The following is an 18,964-nucleotide window of genomic DNA, read 5'->3' as shown; positions in this document are numbered from 1 at the left end:
CAAAAGACTCTATTTGGAGTACTTTGGTTCCGGCCAGGAGGGTTACAATAGAACAAACTTAGGGTGCCAAAGAGATGTTCACAACAAGCCAGCACTCTGTCTCCGGGAGAGACCAGAAGCAAAGAAGTGAGCGAGGAGCATCTTCCTAACATCCCAGAGAGAGGCCGGTCCTGCAAGCCAGGGTCTTTCCCTCACAAATAAGGGCAAGAGAAGAGCTGTAGCCAATGGTGGTGCAGCCTGGCTGGGGGAGCCATCCCTAAATCGGGAGCATGTGCGGTCCCGTCCCTGTCTTCCAGGCTGCTGGGAGAACGCAGCTTGGCATCGCTGCGCTCAGCTCACATGTTCAGCAAGGTTCCTCCACCTACTCAAATCTTAAACATAGAAACAAGGGCCTACAAAATGGTATTTTAATTTCTGTCAGAACCAAAGCCACACTGTCTGAATAAGGCAGTTACAGCAGCGCTCCGCACAGGAAAAGAACAGCACCATCTCCAACACCTACCGGCCGATTTGCATACCGTACAACAACAACAACAAAAAGCCTTTGTGGATACAAAGCCAGTGTGTGCAGCGCCACCTCGCGGCATTGTGAATAGCTGCGAGTGACACGCTAGAGGCTCCATTCCCAGGAGTGATTTGTCTCTGCTGAAATTAAGATCCCCAAACTGGAAAACCTACAGTGGAATCTAAGCTCCTTCTGACTTTAAGGAAACGCTCAAATTTAACTGGAAATCCTGCATTTTGACTTGTTAAAGTTGGGACCTACACTTGCTCTACCCGAGCAGTCTGAGTCAAAGTGCCCACTCCAGAAGTCCACTTCCGGGAGAGACCCTGTCTCAAAATACAAAATCGGAGAGTGACTAAGGAAGACTTGAGTTGTCAAATTCTGGCATACACATGCGTACACACATACACACACACACCAACATGGAAACACTAAATATCAGATGATGGAAAAGTATGAAGAAAAGATGATCAATTCTGAAGGAATTGTTCCTCCCTGCTTATGGTGTTCAGAGTCTATAAGCCTGGGCTCAGAAGAGTCACAAGTCCATGCCATGACTTGTCCAGAAAGCTGGACTCCACCACCAAGGCGATTAATCCTTTCTTTGGGGAAGGGATTATTAAAATGGGCTCGTGTTCCAACTGTCTAACACAAAAGGAAAACATCCCTCTGTGTTCTATCACCCGCAGATGTAGCTCATTCTTAGGTGGGTTCCGGCCGGCCCCTCCCCAGCACAGCGGACCCCCGAGAGCTTGCACACACCTTTGCAGTGGACCGCGATGGCCCCCTCCGTGTTCTCACAGATGTTCAGGAATCTTCGCACGATGTTGTCGCTGGGGGTGCTGCCGTCTATGAAGAACAGGTCATAGTGCTCGAAGCCAGCGTCTGTGAAGCGCTTCGCCTCGTAAATCTTTTTGTTCAATCTCACGATGGTGGTCACGTTGTTCTTTTTGAAATACGGGAAGTAGGCTTCGGGAGCGTGGAGAGGGTAACCTACAGGCCAACAGCGACAGTGAGCGGAAAACCACGTGCCACCTCGCAGAAACAACAAAGTGCTCAAATCTCACAGAGATCGGAGGAAAGAGTGTCTCATGAGTGCGAAACGTCACAGCGGAGCCATCAAAGTAGCCGCTAACACCACCAAGAGGCAGCTACAACCTACACAAAAAAACCCTCTGTTTTGGAAAGAGTTCACTGAAAGTGGCAACCTCTAGAATCTGAATCTTAGAAACATAATCTTGGAGGCCCCAAACAAAGACAGTTCTGAAGTACTCAATTGTACAGAGCAGTGCTGGGGTGATTTGCGGTGATATTCCTTCTTGATCATTAGTCTTAACAGATTCGTTTCAGCCACGACTAAAGCTTTTTTGAAGCTAGAGGTAGTTTCCATCTGTAGCACAACTCCCTGGTAAAACAGGGTTATGATTATTCGTCATTTGAAATGTCCGAGTCACAGCTTGTAAGATTTCTCAAAACTATCTCCTTAAAATAACAGCTGGGAACTGTGGAGGCGGAGGTCCAAGGGTTCCCCTGGACAAGAGGAATATGACCAAGGGCCCTAATGCACAGTGTGGTGTTTCCTAGAGTTAAAAACAACGTGTGGGACCGGATCCATGTGTTAAACTTGACGGCCGTTCCATAGTGTATACATCATTTTAATCAATCATATATGTAGCATAAATATATGCATGGCCAATAAAAATATTAGTATTTCAAAGGGAAAGTTAAGAGAGTAACTTTTGCTAGACACTTTCTTTATGGTGAAGGAGACAATCTCCAGACGCCCTGGCATGTCCCCCAGCAAGCAAACATTCTTGGGAGCTTCAGAGACAAGTGAGTTACTGATCTACTCTTGGCCAGTCATGCAAAGTGACCATTGGGAATTTGAGTCACTGAAAACCTTCCCTGCAGCCCCTGCGGCTGAGAGGACTAATTTCCTAACACACCAGTTGCCACCAATCACTCAATCAAGGTTCACCCGTTCAGGGTTCTCCAGCTGCTGGTAATTCTTGGCAGACCAGGCAAGTGCGTGACCTCATTAGGAGTGGAGTTCACGGGGATGACATGCTCCAGAGAATGTTCTAGAGGGTCTCCATACGGTGCTCTTGGCAGTGTGTCCTGCTCACCCTGTCATTTCTTAATCTCCTCTTAGCTCCAAGCCAGGCCAGCAACTCAGTCTTTGTAACTCTGGGTCCATCTCCTTCCTGTTTGCTCTCAGAGTAGGAGAGGTGACAGGACAACCAAAGAAAGCCTCTCTTCCCGTCTGTCAGCAGTTCAGTCAGAACTCGCGTCTCGGCTTGGCATCCCTTGAACCAGCCAGATGTCTTCTCCCACAGCAGGGCCTCTGGGTCTCGACTCCTCAAACCCCAAAAGCACACCGTAATTGGCATTCCCTTCAGAGCTCTGAGCACCAGCAGAGGCTCTTCCCCACATGGGCCTCAGTCCTCCCAACTGCCCTTCAAGTCTTTCATCCCTCAGCCTCAAAGGAACCCACTACCTTCTCCATCACTCTGTATCCTCCATTGCTATCTTTCTTGTTAGTCTTACTGTAACAAGCTCCCTGTACTAAATTCTTTCTGAATGGCTAACATTAAAAACTCTGACGACAAACGCTGCTGGAAATGTATGGAAAGTGGAACCCTTTATTCACTGTGGGCAGGGTGCAGGCTAGTACAGCCATTGTGGAAATCTGAACGGAGATTACTCAAAACATTAAAAACAAGTGGACTGTATGACCTAATGTACCACCCACGAACATATATCCAAAGGACTTCAATCCTATCACAAAGATACCTACACATCTATATTTATTGCTGCCCTATTTACAATAGAAAAAATTTATAGCCAGCCTAGATGTCCATGAACAGAGATAATAAAAATGTGGAACCATTTCACAGTGGGAAGTTATTCAGCTGTAAAGAAAATGAAACTTCCAGAGAGGAGGGGAATGGATAAATCTGAAACTTATATTATTAAGTGAGGTGTCCCAACCTCAGAAAGACAAAATCCCCATGTTCTCTTTCATCTGTGGATCCTAGCTTGTAATTATGCACATATGTATAGAAATGAACGTAGTTACAATGAAGACTAGGAGAGCAAGAGGGGGAAAGAGGTGCAGGTGCTAAGGAAGCAGGGGAAAGGAGGGCGGGGCATGCTGATGTGAAAGCAGAATCACTAGGGGAGTAACAAGAGAGGGCGGGGGTACCGACCGTGGGAGGGATGATGGAGGGCTGGGGTACACATGGGAGGGATGACGGAGGGCTGGGGTATCAGACAGTGGGAGGGATGACGGAGGGCTGTGGTATCGGGCCGTGGGAGGGATGATGGAGGGCTGTGGTATCGGGCCGTGGGAGGGATGATAGAGGGCTGGGGTATCGGGCCATGAGAGGGATGACGGAGGGCTGGGGTATCGGGCCGTGGGAGGGATGACGGAGGGCTGGGGTATCAGGCCATGAGAGGGATGACGGAGGGCTGGGGTATGAGGCCGTGGGAGGGATGACGGAGGGCTGGGGTATCGGGCAGTGGGAGGGATGACGGAGGGCTGGGGTATCGGGCAGTGGGAGGGATGACGGAGGGCTGGGGTATCGGGCAGTGGGAGGGATGACGGAGGGCTGGGGTATCGGGCAGTGGGAGGGATGACGGAGGGCTGGGGTATTGGGCCGTGGGAGGGATGACGGAGGGCTGGGGTATCGGGCAGTGGGAGGGATGACGGAGGGCTGGGGTATCGGGCAGTGGGAGGGATGATGGGAAGGAGACTACTTAAACACACTTCTTTCAAAAATAAACAGATATCTAAGACTGTGTATGCTAATCTTTTTAATTAAGTGAATAAAATTTTAAATGAGTAAATAAAAACTCCTTCTGGCTGCAGTCCCTGGGCATGGGTCCAGTTCTCCTGTGTGGACCCTGCAGGTACAATGTTCTTCCGGCTACTGCCCATTTTCTAGTTCTCCAGCCTTCTCTTACTGGTTGTGCACCACCCGACACAGCCAGTAGATGTCGCTTTAGTTCACTTAGCCGCACTGGTTCTCCAGCCAGGACAGGAGCACTAGCGGGCATGCTTGGATATCAGCAAAAGGTGGAGGTGGAACTGGAAGGCCAGGTTTACTAATCCCAGCCTCGCTGCATTTGAACAAACAGGTTACAGGGAGCTTACGTCACCTCTCTTGTGTGGACACTGCAATTTATACACACAGAGAGAAAACACACACTGTTCTACTTACAAAAATCAACTCTGTTTTCCTAGTTGGTTTCCTTGTTAAGAATAATTTCCCAACAACAGACTCATAGGTCAAAGGGAGAAATGACTGCTGTGAGGAAATATAAAGGCTTTTGTACCATATGAGGAATGGCCAAGAGACGGGCATTCTCAACAGATTAGGTATTGTTATGCCTAATAATATATTTAATAATTTTAATAATAACCTAATAATAATAATAATAGATTTAATAATTTTAATAATAAAGCCCCTAAAAGAGTAGGACTTGCTATGCCCCCATGCACCAAAGTACCTTATCTGGATTATCTCATTAAACCACATAGTCACAGAATAACTAATGCCTGAATAGCTTACTACTCCAGGCACACAGAGCTAGCCAGCGTTTAAGCCCTATAACTCCTATAACTCAAATGCGAGCACCTGTGCCAGTGGTTTGGGTAAGACTCAACACCATTCTATTTATCAGGACACCAAGTAAGAGAAGAAGTGGGCTTAAGGGCTTTGAATTAATTAAAACCAAGAAAAATCATCCAAATGTCCTATGACCTTTCAGCAAGTGTGTGGCGGCGTTATTGTTAAGTTCGAATACTTGTGAGGGACTAGAAAGAACCAGTCCACCCAGGGTTGATTGGTCGCTCGCCCATCCCGTACCCCATCTTGCCACTAGATGGAGACATGACACCAGTGAATCACAGGACCCAGAGATGCTAAAGAGCAGGCTAACCAAACAATTTCAGAGCTAAGAGGCTTCAATTCAGCGTTTCCCAGACTTGGTTCTAAAGTTGGGAAAGTGGGGGGAAACGCAGTGAAATGGCTAGTCTAGGGAGGATAATATGGTAGCCAGCTCATCGTGATAAAAATATAATTGTGTAGCTGCTAAGGGACCTGCCACCCTATGGTGCTTCATCCATGTCTCTATCCTCACTAGCTGCCCCAAATATGGAGCTGTTCCTTCCTTGGGCTATAAAGGGAACTGATGCTCACAGAAGGAAGGACGCTCACTGCCTGTTCCACAACTAGTAAGGGTCAGGGGAGCCAGGCCTCAACCTGCCTACAAGGCTGCGCTCACTAAATGGACAAAAGAACTCTTTTGAGTATCTGGGATTTTGTCTCAAGCTACCCTCCAGTTCTCCAGTATGAGTGAGTGTGAGTGTGTGTATGTGTGTGCATATGCGTGCATGCGGGGATGTGTGGTGTGTGTATGTGTGTGTGCTTAGTATTGTCCATTAATGGAATGGTTTTGAAATCTAAAATCTGAAATACACGTTTCATTCTATAGTTATAATTTCTTAATTCAATTTTTAAAAAGGGACTTCTCTTTCCCCTCTGCCAAAACTACATGAGTTAAGGAGGTTCAGTAGTGCCCTACCTGGCCTCTGTTCACACAAACACAGCCTTAAGACGCACAGTGCCGTCTGCCGGGTCCCATGATCATAGGTCTTCCTTTGGCTTCCTCCTATCAACAGCTGTTTGATCATTAATTATTTCAAAAATCTCAGCTTCTCCTTAACTATCCACCATAGCTAGATCTTAAGACCCTACTGCTGGTGACACAACACACTTTGGATGAAGGACACAGGAAAATCAAGCTGGGACTGACAGGAAATTTCCTCCCTGCTGGCTAGCTTTCATTGCATCAGAAGATGCAGGCTGCTGAGGGAGAAGTTGTCAACAGTCTCACCCAGCTGAGTGACAACACCAGCCCGTCCAGCACGATGTGTCCACCGTGTGTGGCTGACTGTATGGGAACAGACAATACCTTTCTGTTTGATTTTTAGGTCTGCTCCACAAGAGAGAATCTATCCCTGGTACTATAAACTGGGTCAAAAGCCTATGACTGGGGAGATCACGGGCCCTGGGAGGTGGTGGGGGGGTCCAATTTGCTAAGTGGACACCTTGTCAAACTGCCTTCTAAGTGTGTGTTCATGCCCACAAAGTAATGCTTCTCTCAGCCTGGGTCAGAGAAGCTGTGGCTGGAGACTAGAGCCGTGAACTGCTGTCTTCTAGACATGACATGGTTGCTGCGCGAGGAACTATGGGAAACAGGTGGGTGTTAGTGGTGGGAGGAGTCAACTTCTTTGGGGCGTGGCTAACAGAGCTTTGCCTATGCTCACCAGCGCAAAAGGCAGCACGAATTGGATGAACTCAGTGAGGTTTTATTGGTTTTGGGGTTTGATTTTTTACAAAAAGGACGTGCAGATAAGAAGGGAAGTATGGTGGTAGGGTCTAAGAGGAGCTGAAGTGGGACTTAGAAATCAAATATGACCACGATACGTTGTGTATATATACACGTGAAATTGTGAAATAAACATAAAAATATATTTTAAAAAAAAGAAGTTTCAGCTTTTCTACTAAAAAATCTCTCTCACCTTTCTCAGAACATGGAGTTTCTCAGAACAGAATACCCCAAGCCCTCATTATAACTAGATCAATATTACTAAGCCTGCTAGAAAATTATTTTAAGCTCAAAAAAGTATTTACAATGTTAAAATTCTCTACAGAAACTATGGAGTTTCTAGAAGATATCACCTCTTAGGATGGAGACTCTAGCCCAGTGGTTCTCCACCTGTGGGTCGGTCGGAACTCCCTTAAGGGTCAGCTGACCCTCTCACAGGGTTGCATATCAGATATTTACATTACTATTCATAATAGCAGCAAAGTTACAGTTATGAAGTAGCAATGAAAAAATTTCAGGGTCAGCATAACATGAGGAACTGTACTACAGGGTCACAGCGTTAGGAAGGTTGAGAACCACTGCTCTAGTTAAACATCAAGTTTCAGCTACAACAGTCCAAAATAAAACCGCTTTGGGTGTGCGTGCTTGCTGGAGTTTGGCTCTCTGCTCACTGGTTTGGCCAGTCTCTGTCTCAGATTCTTCGTAAGCTATTCATATAAGTGAATGATCTGTTTACAGCAGTCTGATAGCTCGTGTCTGAAAACTGGGTCAAGGGAGCTAAAGAGATGGTTCAAAAGTTAAGAGTATGAGCTGCTCTTGCAACGGAGCGAAGTTGGGTTCCCAGCACCCATGTTAAACAGCTCACAACCGCCTGTAAATCCAGCACCAGGGAATATGATGGCCTCTTGTGACCTCTGTAGGCAATGGACTCTGTGTACACACAACCCATGACATATTCCCCCAACACACACACACACACACACACACACACCACACCACACACGCACACACATACACATAATTAAAAATAAAATAAACCTGTGTTTAAAAAAAAATGAAGGAAAAAGCACACTAGGAGCTTATCATTTAGCACTCACGTTATTACTGTTCAATTTTGAAAATTATGAATAAATATTCCTCAAAGGATATTAGCAAAGGAAACGAATTGTATACAGAAATACATTATGGAGAACATAATGAAAGTGAGCTACAATAAATGTTTACCTACCATTTTCAATTTTGCTTTTAGGATGTGGTCCACTAAATGCCAAGAATTTTCCTGGAACGATCCAGTTGAAGTCCCCATTTTCAACTCGCTGGCAGAATTTTGTGGCAAAAAAAGAAAATAAAAATAGTTTATAATCTCTACACAGTTTAGGAAGTCCTTATCACACCATCGGTACTAGATTAATGGGACTTACATAAAGGGAAACTTATATAAGTTTCAAGATGCACCTTTTATATAAAACACTATAGCATCACCTCATTTAAGAAAAGTTTCTACTCAGATGATGAAAACTATAGACTGTATGGTAAGTTTATTTATCTTAAAGTAAACTCGTCTCCTGGTCAGTCTACAATGAAAGAAGATGACATTTTATTCCAGAAAAAAAAAAATAGGTTGAGGTAAGAGAAAATAGGAACTATAAGCACTTCCATGAACATTATTAGGTAAGGAGGCTTTAAATGATGAAAAACACTATAAATATCTAGGTCACAATAAACACATTCACTTTTCTCTGGTTGTTGTTGTTGTTGTTGTGAGTATTTATGCCTACAACCAATGCTGGTTTAAAGACTGGCAAAGGGCAGGAAGCAGGGATGAGGTGCTGTAGACCTCCAGGCCACCGTCTCCTGCAGAGGGTGCCAAACCCAAACAAAGGCTGGCAATAAAGGCAGGTGCTTCTAGCTCTGGCTAACTTGTCACCCTGGAAAGCTGACTTACTGGGTCTGACCTTCCAAACAAGACTTTACCATGAAATCTTTCTTTGAATGTTGACCATCTTTAAATAAGTTTGTAAATTCTATGAACCCAAGTAAAATGTATCGGCTGGCTGACTGATTAATAGTTGTCAACCTTTAGTCAGCAAACTCAACGCGCTCATCAGCAAAGGCCTACAGACCAAGGAATAGCTCATCTTCCCACATCCCCGTTCCTCCTCCCTTCCTCATTTTCTTCCTTGTCGGGGGCTACTAACCCATCCAGACTGGGACAGGGATTGGGTTACACCCAAGACTTTGCCAGTGACCAGGAGACTGCTATGTAATGCATTAAAAAATATTCATACCTCCACACCCAACTCCACCCCTGGCCTGAGTCTCCTTCTACCTCAGGAAAGCAACAAGTTTCCATGTAAAGAACACTTCCTCCAGCTTACGGTGAGGGCCTCCATGGCAGGCACCTAAGCCAATTAGAGATTGTATTCTTCGGCAAGTACAAAATAAACATGTACGAAATACGCTAGACCATCAAGGCAATCAAAGCCACTCCCTTATTTATGTTATCCACTGCCACTTCCATTGAAACCAAAGCCTGACCGGCCAAGTTGGATTCCTAAAACACAGATACATCTTCCAATCATAAAAAAGGTATATAAAAAATCTTTATATTACATCTTGAACATGTATCCACTTTAGTAGCCCAATGATAGTAAACAAAATCTCTTTACAACACCCTAAAAATCTAGAGATGCATAAGCAGATGTGTAGCTATCTTTTTAATCAACTGGAATAAAGAATCAAAGGTATGACTTTCTGCTAAGGGATTAAAATGTTTCTTGTTTAAATTAAATAGTCTAAATGAATAATCCAATAGGACCCCTTTTACACTTTAAAAAGTCAAGAATAAACATGAACTTCAATTATCAAAATGCAAAAGCATGTCCTTATCAACCGTAGAAGACAGTGGCCACTAAGGAAGACAGGTGAATATATTGAATTTCTTCTGTATCCTTGGCCACTAAGGAGGACAGGTGAATATATTGAATTTCTTCTGTTCATTTTGATTATAGTTATCTGTTTGGTTAAATAGTAACCTTTTATTATCCATCATATGATAGAGGCAGTGAGATAAATTCACTTTAATTTATCATCAAGATCAATTCATTCTCAGAATCAACGGAATTGTGTTTATAAACCTTCCTACCTAAAATGGTAAACAATGGGTAAAACCTGACTCTTTAGCAGCCTAGGAAACGTTGGTAGAGTTAAACAATAAGATCTTAGATTTAACCGAGCAGTGGTGGCGCACACCTTTAATCCCAGCACTTGGGAGGCAGAAGCAGGCGGATTTCTGAGTTCAAGGCTAGCCTCATCTACAGAGTGAGTTCCAGGACAGCCAGGGCTATAGAGGAAAACCCTGTCTCAATAATACCAAAAAGGGGAAAAAAAGATTTTAGATTTAAATTTGAAAGAAAAGTCACAGCTTTTAACTGACCTAATACTATAAGAGAACTCTGGTAAGGTTCCAGAACAATCATCTGTATGTTGCAGGATATTTGATCACGTTGTGAACCCCAAGACTGTGTTGTTTACTGAAAAGCCCTGTTTCTCATTGTGGTGTGGCTCAGCCCTTAGCACACACCTTTAATCCAAACAACGAAGGTAAAGTTAGTTTGTAGAAGGAAACAGCCATCTTTGAAAGTGATGTCTAGTTAAGTGGCAGACAACAGTAAATCAGAGAAAGAGTTGCCATAGTAGGATATGCCCAACTCTCAGGGAAAGAGAGAAGAAAGGAAAGGCGCTTACGGACCAGTGCAGACAGGAGGAGGAGCTTTACTGGGATAGTTCTACAGAGATTGGCTGAAGAGAGAACAAGCTAGACACGGGTCAAAACGGAGTGAGCCAGAGAATGAGGGGGAGCCAGAAGATTAAAACAGATTCCGAAGTCATTTTGAGGCCAAGCAGAGCCATTCAGGAGAGGCTGAGAGAAAAGCAAAATTGAATCCATCACCTTAGAGAGGAGTTTGAGACAGAGCAACCAAACCAGAATCGAACCAGCTCGCCAAAATTCAGGAAGAACTAGGAATGGGTGAGCTTATTCAGCAGTAATTCTCAGAGGCTGAAAACATTCTAGATTAGAGTGTACAGAGGCTAGAAATTTCCAGGACTAGGCCTAGATTAGCAGACAGAGGCAGTAAACCTCGGAGATGACAATTACATCAGGCCACTAAAAGTTACTTTACATCTGCATCCCTTTGCCGGTGATTTCCATAAATGCTAACATGTCGATGACAGAATATTTAAAATAACACAAATCTGTGGTCCTAATTAAACTTCAAAGCATCCAGGCTAGGCAGGAGCTTCAGGTACTTCCCAACCCTACCACATTCTGTGAAGAACCGTGTAAGCGGGCCTGAGACACAAGCATTGATTTAGCATCGTCTGATGTAAAGCTCCCTGCCCATCAAACGCCAACTAGAAAAGCTGCAGTTGATCAAGATAATCATCTCATTCCTACGCTGGATGTGTTTAGATGCTGAAACTCTCCATAGTGTAAGATTCTCTAGCTCAGATTTCCCTTGAACAGCTAAGTTGCTGTCCCTAAAATGGAATTTGATTTGAAAATGTCAATTTCTATACTTGCAGAGAATGTACTTATGTCTATGGTGCACTGGTCACAAAAGCACAAACATTTGGACTTTTGCCATTATTAGGTGCACAGTAAACACAGAGTCCCTGGGGATGATGGCGAGACTACCAACACAAGTTGTCTAGCCTGGAAATATGTGTTTTTCATCACTCTACCATGCATGGTTTCCCAGAAAACATATGTCAAGAACTCTAACTTGGGGCTAGAGAGATGGCTCAACAGTTAAGAGCACTGGCTGCTCTTCCAGAGGACCTGGGTTCAATTCCCAGCACCCACATGGCAGCTTATAACTGTCTGTAACTCCAGTTCCAGGGGATCCAACACCCTCACACAGACATACATGCAGACAAAAACATCAATGCACATAAAAATAAATAAATCTAGAAGAAGAAGAAGAAGAAGAAGAAGAAGAAGAAGAAGAAGAAGAAGAAGAAGAAGAAGAAGAAGAAGAAGAAACTGTAACTTGTTGCTATTGCATTTTCCTTAACCTCTGAATCAATAAATTCACACTGATAGGACAGCTTTATTACATAAATACAAAGAATACCACAGCGCTAGACTCTTTATGAGCTTAAAGCATAGTCAATATTTGAGTTGTTGGGTTAAAATGAAGTTTCCATGCTCTGGTGCTAGATAAGCATCTAGCTCCAGATTATTGCTTTGGTTCTACTTTTGAATGAAAGCGTGGCAGAAGAAAGGAGGTGTGTGATGTAGGTCAACTATGCCCCCTCAACTAGTAACAACTGGAAGTGAGAGGCACAGTGGTAGAAGGACAGTATGGAAGACAGACCATGGGCAAGGAAGAAAGCTAAGGTGGGGATATTTGAGAGATTGTTCCAACAGTCCAGGCCAGTGAACACCTCTGCAGACTGTACTTGTGTGTTCTGCCTCGATGCTGGGATGTGGGAACTCCTGCCGGATGCTAGGCTGCATTTTATCCTGCACAGCTGTAAGGTGACCTGCTTGCAGGAAGCACTGACGCACGCACGCAACCTAAGATGGGGACCTCAGCCTGGGTGAGAAACAACACAGGCTAAGGCCAAAGCTGGGGTACCCAAACTCCCAGGCATCCAGTCAGGAACAGAGGGGGCCTGGAGGCTGAGGATGATGAGCCAGGCGTGGGAGAGCGGGAACTCCAGTTCACTTTAGCCATGAGTGTCTGGGAGCACTGAGGGGCCCTCTGCAGGAGACTTAGGCAGAGGGTTTGTAAGACAAAAGCTCTCTGATGGAACTTCTTAAGGAGAGAGACGGTCCTTGGTTCCAAACTGTTTACTGGTTGTTCATCGTGCAGAACAGGTGCACACCACCTCCTCAGGGTGGACTAGAGATGAAAGAGCTTTTGCAGGAAGGAATGTCCAGGAAGGGATGCTTACTGGCTAAACTGTCGGGACCATCTAGATTCCTCATTAGTGTGGAGAACTGTGTTCTGTGCTACAAGTCTCTTTCTCTATGTGGGGGGCTATGGTCATGTATTCCAAGCCAGGAATTGGGTTGGGGGTCAGGGGAACACCTACTGTCCTCATGTATGAGGGGCTGGGGTTTCTGAACCCACCCAACCTTACCAAGTTTCCTGGCATGGTCCACTACCTCACAGTAGACTCAACCACAGGGTGTGAAAATCCAATATGCTTGCTGATGTCATTTTAATGCTCAAGAGATAAGGCCTGGGGACTACAGTACACATGTTGTTATTGACACTGGAAAGTCAGTGTACTTGAAAGCATGTTCACAGAAATCATGAGGTCCTATAACATCAGCGTTTCAGGGTGGGCAAAAAAAAAAAAAAAGGCTTATGAGAAAGGTTGAGAAAGATGACCAGAGATTGCAAGAAGACAGATGCAAGAACTATTGCATTACAAAATAAGGAAGGAAAATGCCTTCGAAATCAGAGACTGGCCGCAGGACCAAACCTGGTCTGTTTGGTTTTGGACACTATGTTGGCAGGAACATCAAACTATAATAGTTACAGAGGCTACAGTTTAAATAGTTTGGAAGTTAAAAGAGGAGGAAGGGGGCTGAGAGGAAGAAGAGAAGAAGAAGAAGAAGAAGAAGAAGAAGAAGAAGAAGAAGAAGAAGAAGAAGAAGAAGAAGAAGAAGAAGAAGAAGAAGAAGAAGAAGAAGAAGAAGGAGAAGATATCTATAATCCCAGTACTCAGAAGGCTGAGGCAGAGGTCTGTCATGAGTTCCAGGCCACCAGGACTATGGTGAGATCCAATATCAGCATAGCAAAAACCAAAATACACGAAGACACCAAGAAAGAAAGCAGGGAAAGGAAAGGAATAAACTAAGCAATAATTAAAGAGAAAGGGGGAAACATACTTGTTTGGGAGAGGGAAGCCTCCCAAGTCTTACAGACTTGGCCGATGCGATCTGTTAATAGTAACGATTTCTTAGCACGTGAGGAGGCCCTGGGTCCCCTCTTCAGTAGCAGCTGTCGTGGCCAGGAAGGAATTTGGCCACCTTAAACTTGTGGCCTTTCGGGGGTGAAATACATACGAGATGACTCCAGAAGCATGCTTCAGATAGTTCTCATAGTCAGATCCCTGTGGGAGGCACAGCTCTGCAATGGCTCCAGATGGCTGAGGACAGGCCCACACATCTGCCCTCCTTGACCCTGGCTCTGAGACAGGAGCATGCAGTCCTGCCCACGGTATATGACCAAGAGAGGATAAGAGGCCAAGCAGCATCCAGAGTCCACTCCAGTTTGCTCTACAGAGCCACTCCCAAGCACAGCCTTGCCCCATCACACATCGACTCCTGCTGCAGACCCTAGATAAAGGACATAACAAACATCACTGGTCCTCACAGAGCGTGCTAGGCTTAAGAGTCAACACCCACCCGTTATATGACAGTTTCCTGGTATAATGAAGGACACAGTCAGCCTAGACAGTCTCGAGTCATACCATAAACTAAGTTCACATTACATACGAATCCCAGTCTTAAACCCACCAACCAGTGATCTGTGTTGCACATAACTGGTTTTTTTCCCTAAGTTATAAATTCTCTCACATAGACAAGCCGATGATGAAAGTATTCTAAAAAAAAAAAAAATATTCTAAAAAAGTATTCTAAGCCATCATGGATATGTTCCCTGGAGAGTCACTACCAAACTAGAATGTGTTCTTAATTAAAAGTCTTAGTCTAGGGAGTTAGCTGTGAAATTGTGTCTCCGAGTAATATCAGAAGCTACACCCAAAAAGGTCTCACTAACGTCTGCCTGAACATGAACTGAAGTGGAAACTGAGTGAGCACAGCAAACTGGATGGATTTACCAGGAGGTTTCCACTCTACGCGGCAACTGACAGACTGTTGGAATAGGAGAGGTTCTTCCTCGGGGAAGAGCACACCAATTGGTTATTCAATACAAAACGGTAGTATGAAAACATATGTACAGGTGGCACTATATATATGCTTTCATATATGGACTAAGCACACTATATTCAGAACTATGTGTATCTATGATATGTATGCACGCACAGATGCATGCAGTAACAATGACCAAAGAGACCACGAATTTGCAGGAGAGTGAGATGTGGAAGGGAGGGAAAGCAATGGAAAAAATGTTGTAATTAAATTATAATCTCAAAAAAAATTTTTAACAACCAGTTTTGGTCAATTTCCACTGAAAAAGAAATTGGTCTGCCTATGATGAGCATTTGCTTACCTTTTGGTTATTTTGTGTCTTAAACACCAATTGACTCCTTGTGGTGAGCAGACTCTGCTAGTGGGCTACTTTATGCAAACGCAGATAAGGCAGTTTCTTCACACAAGCACAGAGAGGACACGGAAGACACAGATGTGTACATAGTGTGGTCTAACACAACTCAACATGAGCCACATGGGGCTGAGAATGACTCACAGCCGCATAAACAGCCTGAGCCTCTATCCCAACCCTCTCCCCCACCTCCGCACCGAGTGCTAGGATTACAGACGGCTCGCCACCGGGACAGATTTTTTGCACAGGCTCAGGGAATCTACAATCTGGTTCTCGTGCTTACTTTGCCAAGCATTTTTCTGATTGAACCATCTCCCTGGTCCCAGCGTTTTTTGTTTTTTTGTTTTTTTGTTTTTTTGTTTTTTTTTTTTCTTGAAAAGTTAAGTTTCCCAGCCAAAGTGATCAGAATGGAGCTGCGTGGGCGGGAACTGAACCGCCAACGAGCAGAGGCCCCAGCTGCTGACAGGTGTGAACTGTGTTTACTGGGTGTTGAGCAAATATGATCCTGTTCGCGGAGCGCCATGGTAAAAACCAATGAGAAGCCCTGTGCGGTGCCCCTGCTCCTACGGAAGCTCCTCTGTGCTCTGGTAGACTTAGCCGGGTGTGGCTCTCACCTGCCAAGGTCAAAGATATGTCCCAGATTGTCAGCAGGTGAGAGAACAAATTCAAGTCAACAGCTTGACAATCTGAAACAATACTCTCCTGCTAACAGCTATTTCTCAGACAGCATTCATTCAAAGGGGGGGATGGGGGTAGTAGACTTACTGGGGTACAGGGGTGGGGGGCAGCCATCTAAGTAGTTGTTAAATTCTGAACTTGATCTTGAACTCTGAACTCTACTGAATCCCCAGAAAGCTACTTAAGGCAACTTTTTGAAATTTAAAAACTACATAAGGTAATAAATGTGACACACAGAGATGAGCGCTCCCCCGCCCCCCAAAAAGATCACCCCTGAAGCTCCTTCCCCCACCCCCCGCACTTCGTCTCCAGCAATCATCCCACAAGCAAGAACAAGGTACTGTGCTAGTGGGCGACCTTGCTCTGCATTTTCCTGTAAGGTCACCAGCTCTTGGACCAGTCGTCAAAACAAAGCGCCTCCGGGAAAGCAGAGGGAGCTATGAACCTAGCTTCGCCAAAGTCGGCAAGGCAGACTGTCCTGTAGTTACCTCACCACTAGAGGGCGTATTGCTCACGTATACACACACAGCACCACGGTGTAAATTGAACACTAGGGGTCTTATTTTCACATTTCTCCTTGGGACAAAAGGTCAATATTGTTTTCCTGAACTGATCCCTGGCTAGATTTCAAAGGAGTGGTTGCTGTGTTGGTTCTCGGGCTCTTTGAGAATGTCTTAGGAGCCCTGTCGGAAAGTACAGACGTTTTGACACCGATTTCCTCAGGGAGCTTTCAGATCACGTGACTTTGGTTAGTTGTTTGTCTGGGTGGGTGAGTGGATTGGTTGAATGGTTGGTTGAATCTGGATACTCCTAGTATTACTGGTAGAATTCTGACTGTTTGAGCAATGTATGTCTGAACAAAAGGACAGACAGGTTGATGTGGGAACTGGAGGAACCATATTCTAAAAGGTGTTTTGTTTTGTTTTGTTTTGTTTTGTTTTGTTTTGTTTTGTTTTTTGCAAGATCTGTGTCTGATGCTATTTCTCAGTCCCAGAGGCAATAATCCCCTGGTCACAAGGAAATACCCAAACTCCTGAAGCAGGCAGGCATCCTTCACAGTCAGAGCAGATAAAGCACTGCCCGCTCTCCCAGAGGCTTCCTGCCACTGTAGCGGACCATGACCATACTCGGCAAACCTGTCACTTTGTGGAACATTACCCTGGCCACGCATGGCTCCTGCATCATACCGTATGAACAGACCAGACGCAGTAGGCCGAAGTGCAAACTCCACACTGGACTTCGGAGGCATGGTGTTGTTTAAAAATGTAAAACACTCCATTAATAATCTCTGTACTAACTTTATGTTGAAATATGTGGGATATAATGAATTAATTGAAATATATCTTTTAAAATATTTTCACCATTTCTTTCTAGCATTTCTGAATGTCCCTAGTGGAATATCTAAAATATTCCTATGACTAATTATAGGTGGCATTCTTTAGATTCCTGAATGTCAGGTGAAATCAGACATAACCTTTAAGGACCAGGCACCCGTTCATCATTAGACTAGAGCAAGTGATTACACCCTGCTGACCCACCCTCTGTATTGATAAGTAGCATTCTGGTCACATAACCGTCCTTTAAAGGGCTGAGGTGATGACTCAGCAGTTAGAGCACCTGCCAGGCAAGTACAAGGGCCAGCATGGGATCCCCAGAAACGTGGGGCGTGGCAGCCTGCTCTTAACTCTAGCTTCCAAAGGCAGAGACAGATTTCCTAGAACAGACTGGCTGAATTGCGCAGCCATATTGGCAAACTCTGAATTTGACTGAGAGACCAGCTCTTCTTTAATGAATAGGGAGAAGAAGGATAGACGATTTATTAACCTTAGGCCTCCACATGCACGTGCGTGGACATCCACCCCATACACACACAGACACATGTGTGCCTCCGCACATGCAAAACTATGCATATGTGTGCAGACACACTGCACACAAACATAAATATGTGGGAGAAACTATTTAATATCACAGATAATAAGCTTGGTTGGTTGGTTGTTGGTTGGTTGGTTTTATTTGAGATAAGGTCTCTATAACTCAAGCTAGCCTTGAATTCATGGCAATCCTCCTGCCTTAGCTTTCCAAGTACCTAGCCTTCTTAAGCCATACAATATAGTAAGTGTAGTTTAGTAAAGAAGTGTCTGAGTAATATCAATAAAATAAGTAACAGCTCAGGCTGGCAAGGATGTAGAGTGAGGCACCCCCCCCCCATCCACGACTGGTAAAGTGCAACTGTACAGTCACGATGGAACTCAGTGTGGTGGTTCCTGGGAAGACCAGAACTGATCTACCTCCAGATCCAGCTGTCCCACTCCTGAGTATATATCCAAAGAACATCTCATCCTACCACAGGGACGCTAGCTCAACCGTGTTCATTGCTGCTCTCTTCATAATAGCCGGAAACTGAAACAACCCAGATGTCCCTCAACAGACAGATAAAGAAAATGTGGTCCATTTTCACAATAGAGAATTATTCAGCCATTAGAAAATGAAATCATAACATTAACAGGTAAATGGACTGAACTAGGAAAAACACTCATCCTGAGTGAGGTGACCCAGACTCAGAAAGACAGAAAAGGCATGCATTTGTGTGCATGTGAATATCAGCCGTAAGTCAGTGATGACAAAGCTACAATCCATAGACCACTTCAGTGTAAGGGACTGGGTGGCAGACAGATCTCCCTAGGAAAGGGAAATACAAGGGATAGTTATGCGCAGACGGGAGATGGGGACTGAAGCAGGGGGTCAAGTGGGGAGGGGAAGGTAAGAGGGTGGGGACATGGGGAGGAATAGCTAAAATTAGGGGCCATTCAATGCATAGTATGGAAACCCAACACAAGAAAAGCTTCCTAAAATAATACATATTTGAGGGCAATCTGAGTGAAATCACTAAATGATGGGGAGTCAGAGCCCCAACTGGATATTTCTTGTCACCAAATGAAGCTTCCAAATCAGGATTGGGTTACATCTGATTGAGTTGTTGGCCAAAATGGTCCTGTGGTAACATCCAAAGCACCCACGCGGTGGCCAAGGCCATGAGTTGTTCTCCACAAATTGATGGCGAGGCCCGGTCACTGAAGAC

General features: G+C 44.7%; 1 protein-coding gene across 6 annotated transcripts in view; it reads right to left on the bottom strand.

The window, feature by feature from the left end:
• Positions 1-18,964, bottom strand: part of Cdc14a (cell division cycle 14A) — a 154,119-nt gene that overhangs the window by 54,560 nt on the left and 80,595 nt on the right. For 3 of the 6 annotated variants that reach the window (XM_052179379.1, XM_052179377.1, XM_052179381.1), the window contains 2 exons: positions 8,130-8,217; positions 1,268-1,498 (listed from right to left, as the gene is read on the bottom strand). In XM_052179379.1, the coding sequence (XP_052035339.1) occupies positions 1,268-1,498; positions 8,130-8,217 (319 nt within the window). Of the gene's footprint in view, positions 1-1,267; positions 1,499-8,129; positions 8,218-13,811; positions 13,962-13,988; positions 14,190-18,964 lie in introns of those variants that run through there. The other 3 variants (XM_052179382.1, XM_052179383.1, XM_052179380.1) reach the window with 3 other exon arrangements.

This window comes from Apodemus sylvaticus, chromosome 4, assembly GCF_947179515.1.
Source record: "Apodemus sylvaticus chromosome 4, mApoSyl1.1, whole genome shotgun sequence".
In the NCBI taxonomy this organism is placed as follows: domain Eukaryota; kingdom Metazoa; phylum Chordata; class Mammalia; order Rodentia; family Muridae; genus Apodemus; species Apodemus sylvaticus.
The sequence above is the reverse complement of the archived record's forward strand: the minus strand, read 5'-3'. Positions and strand labels throughout refer to the sequence as shown.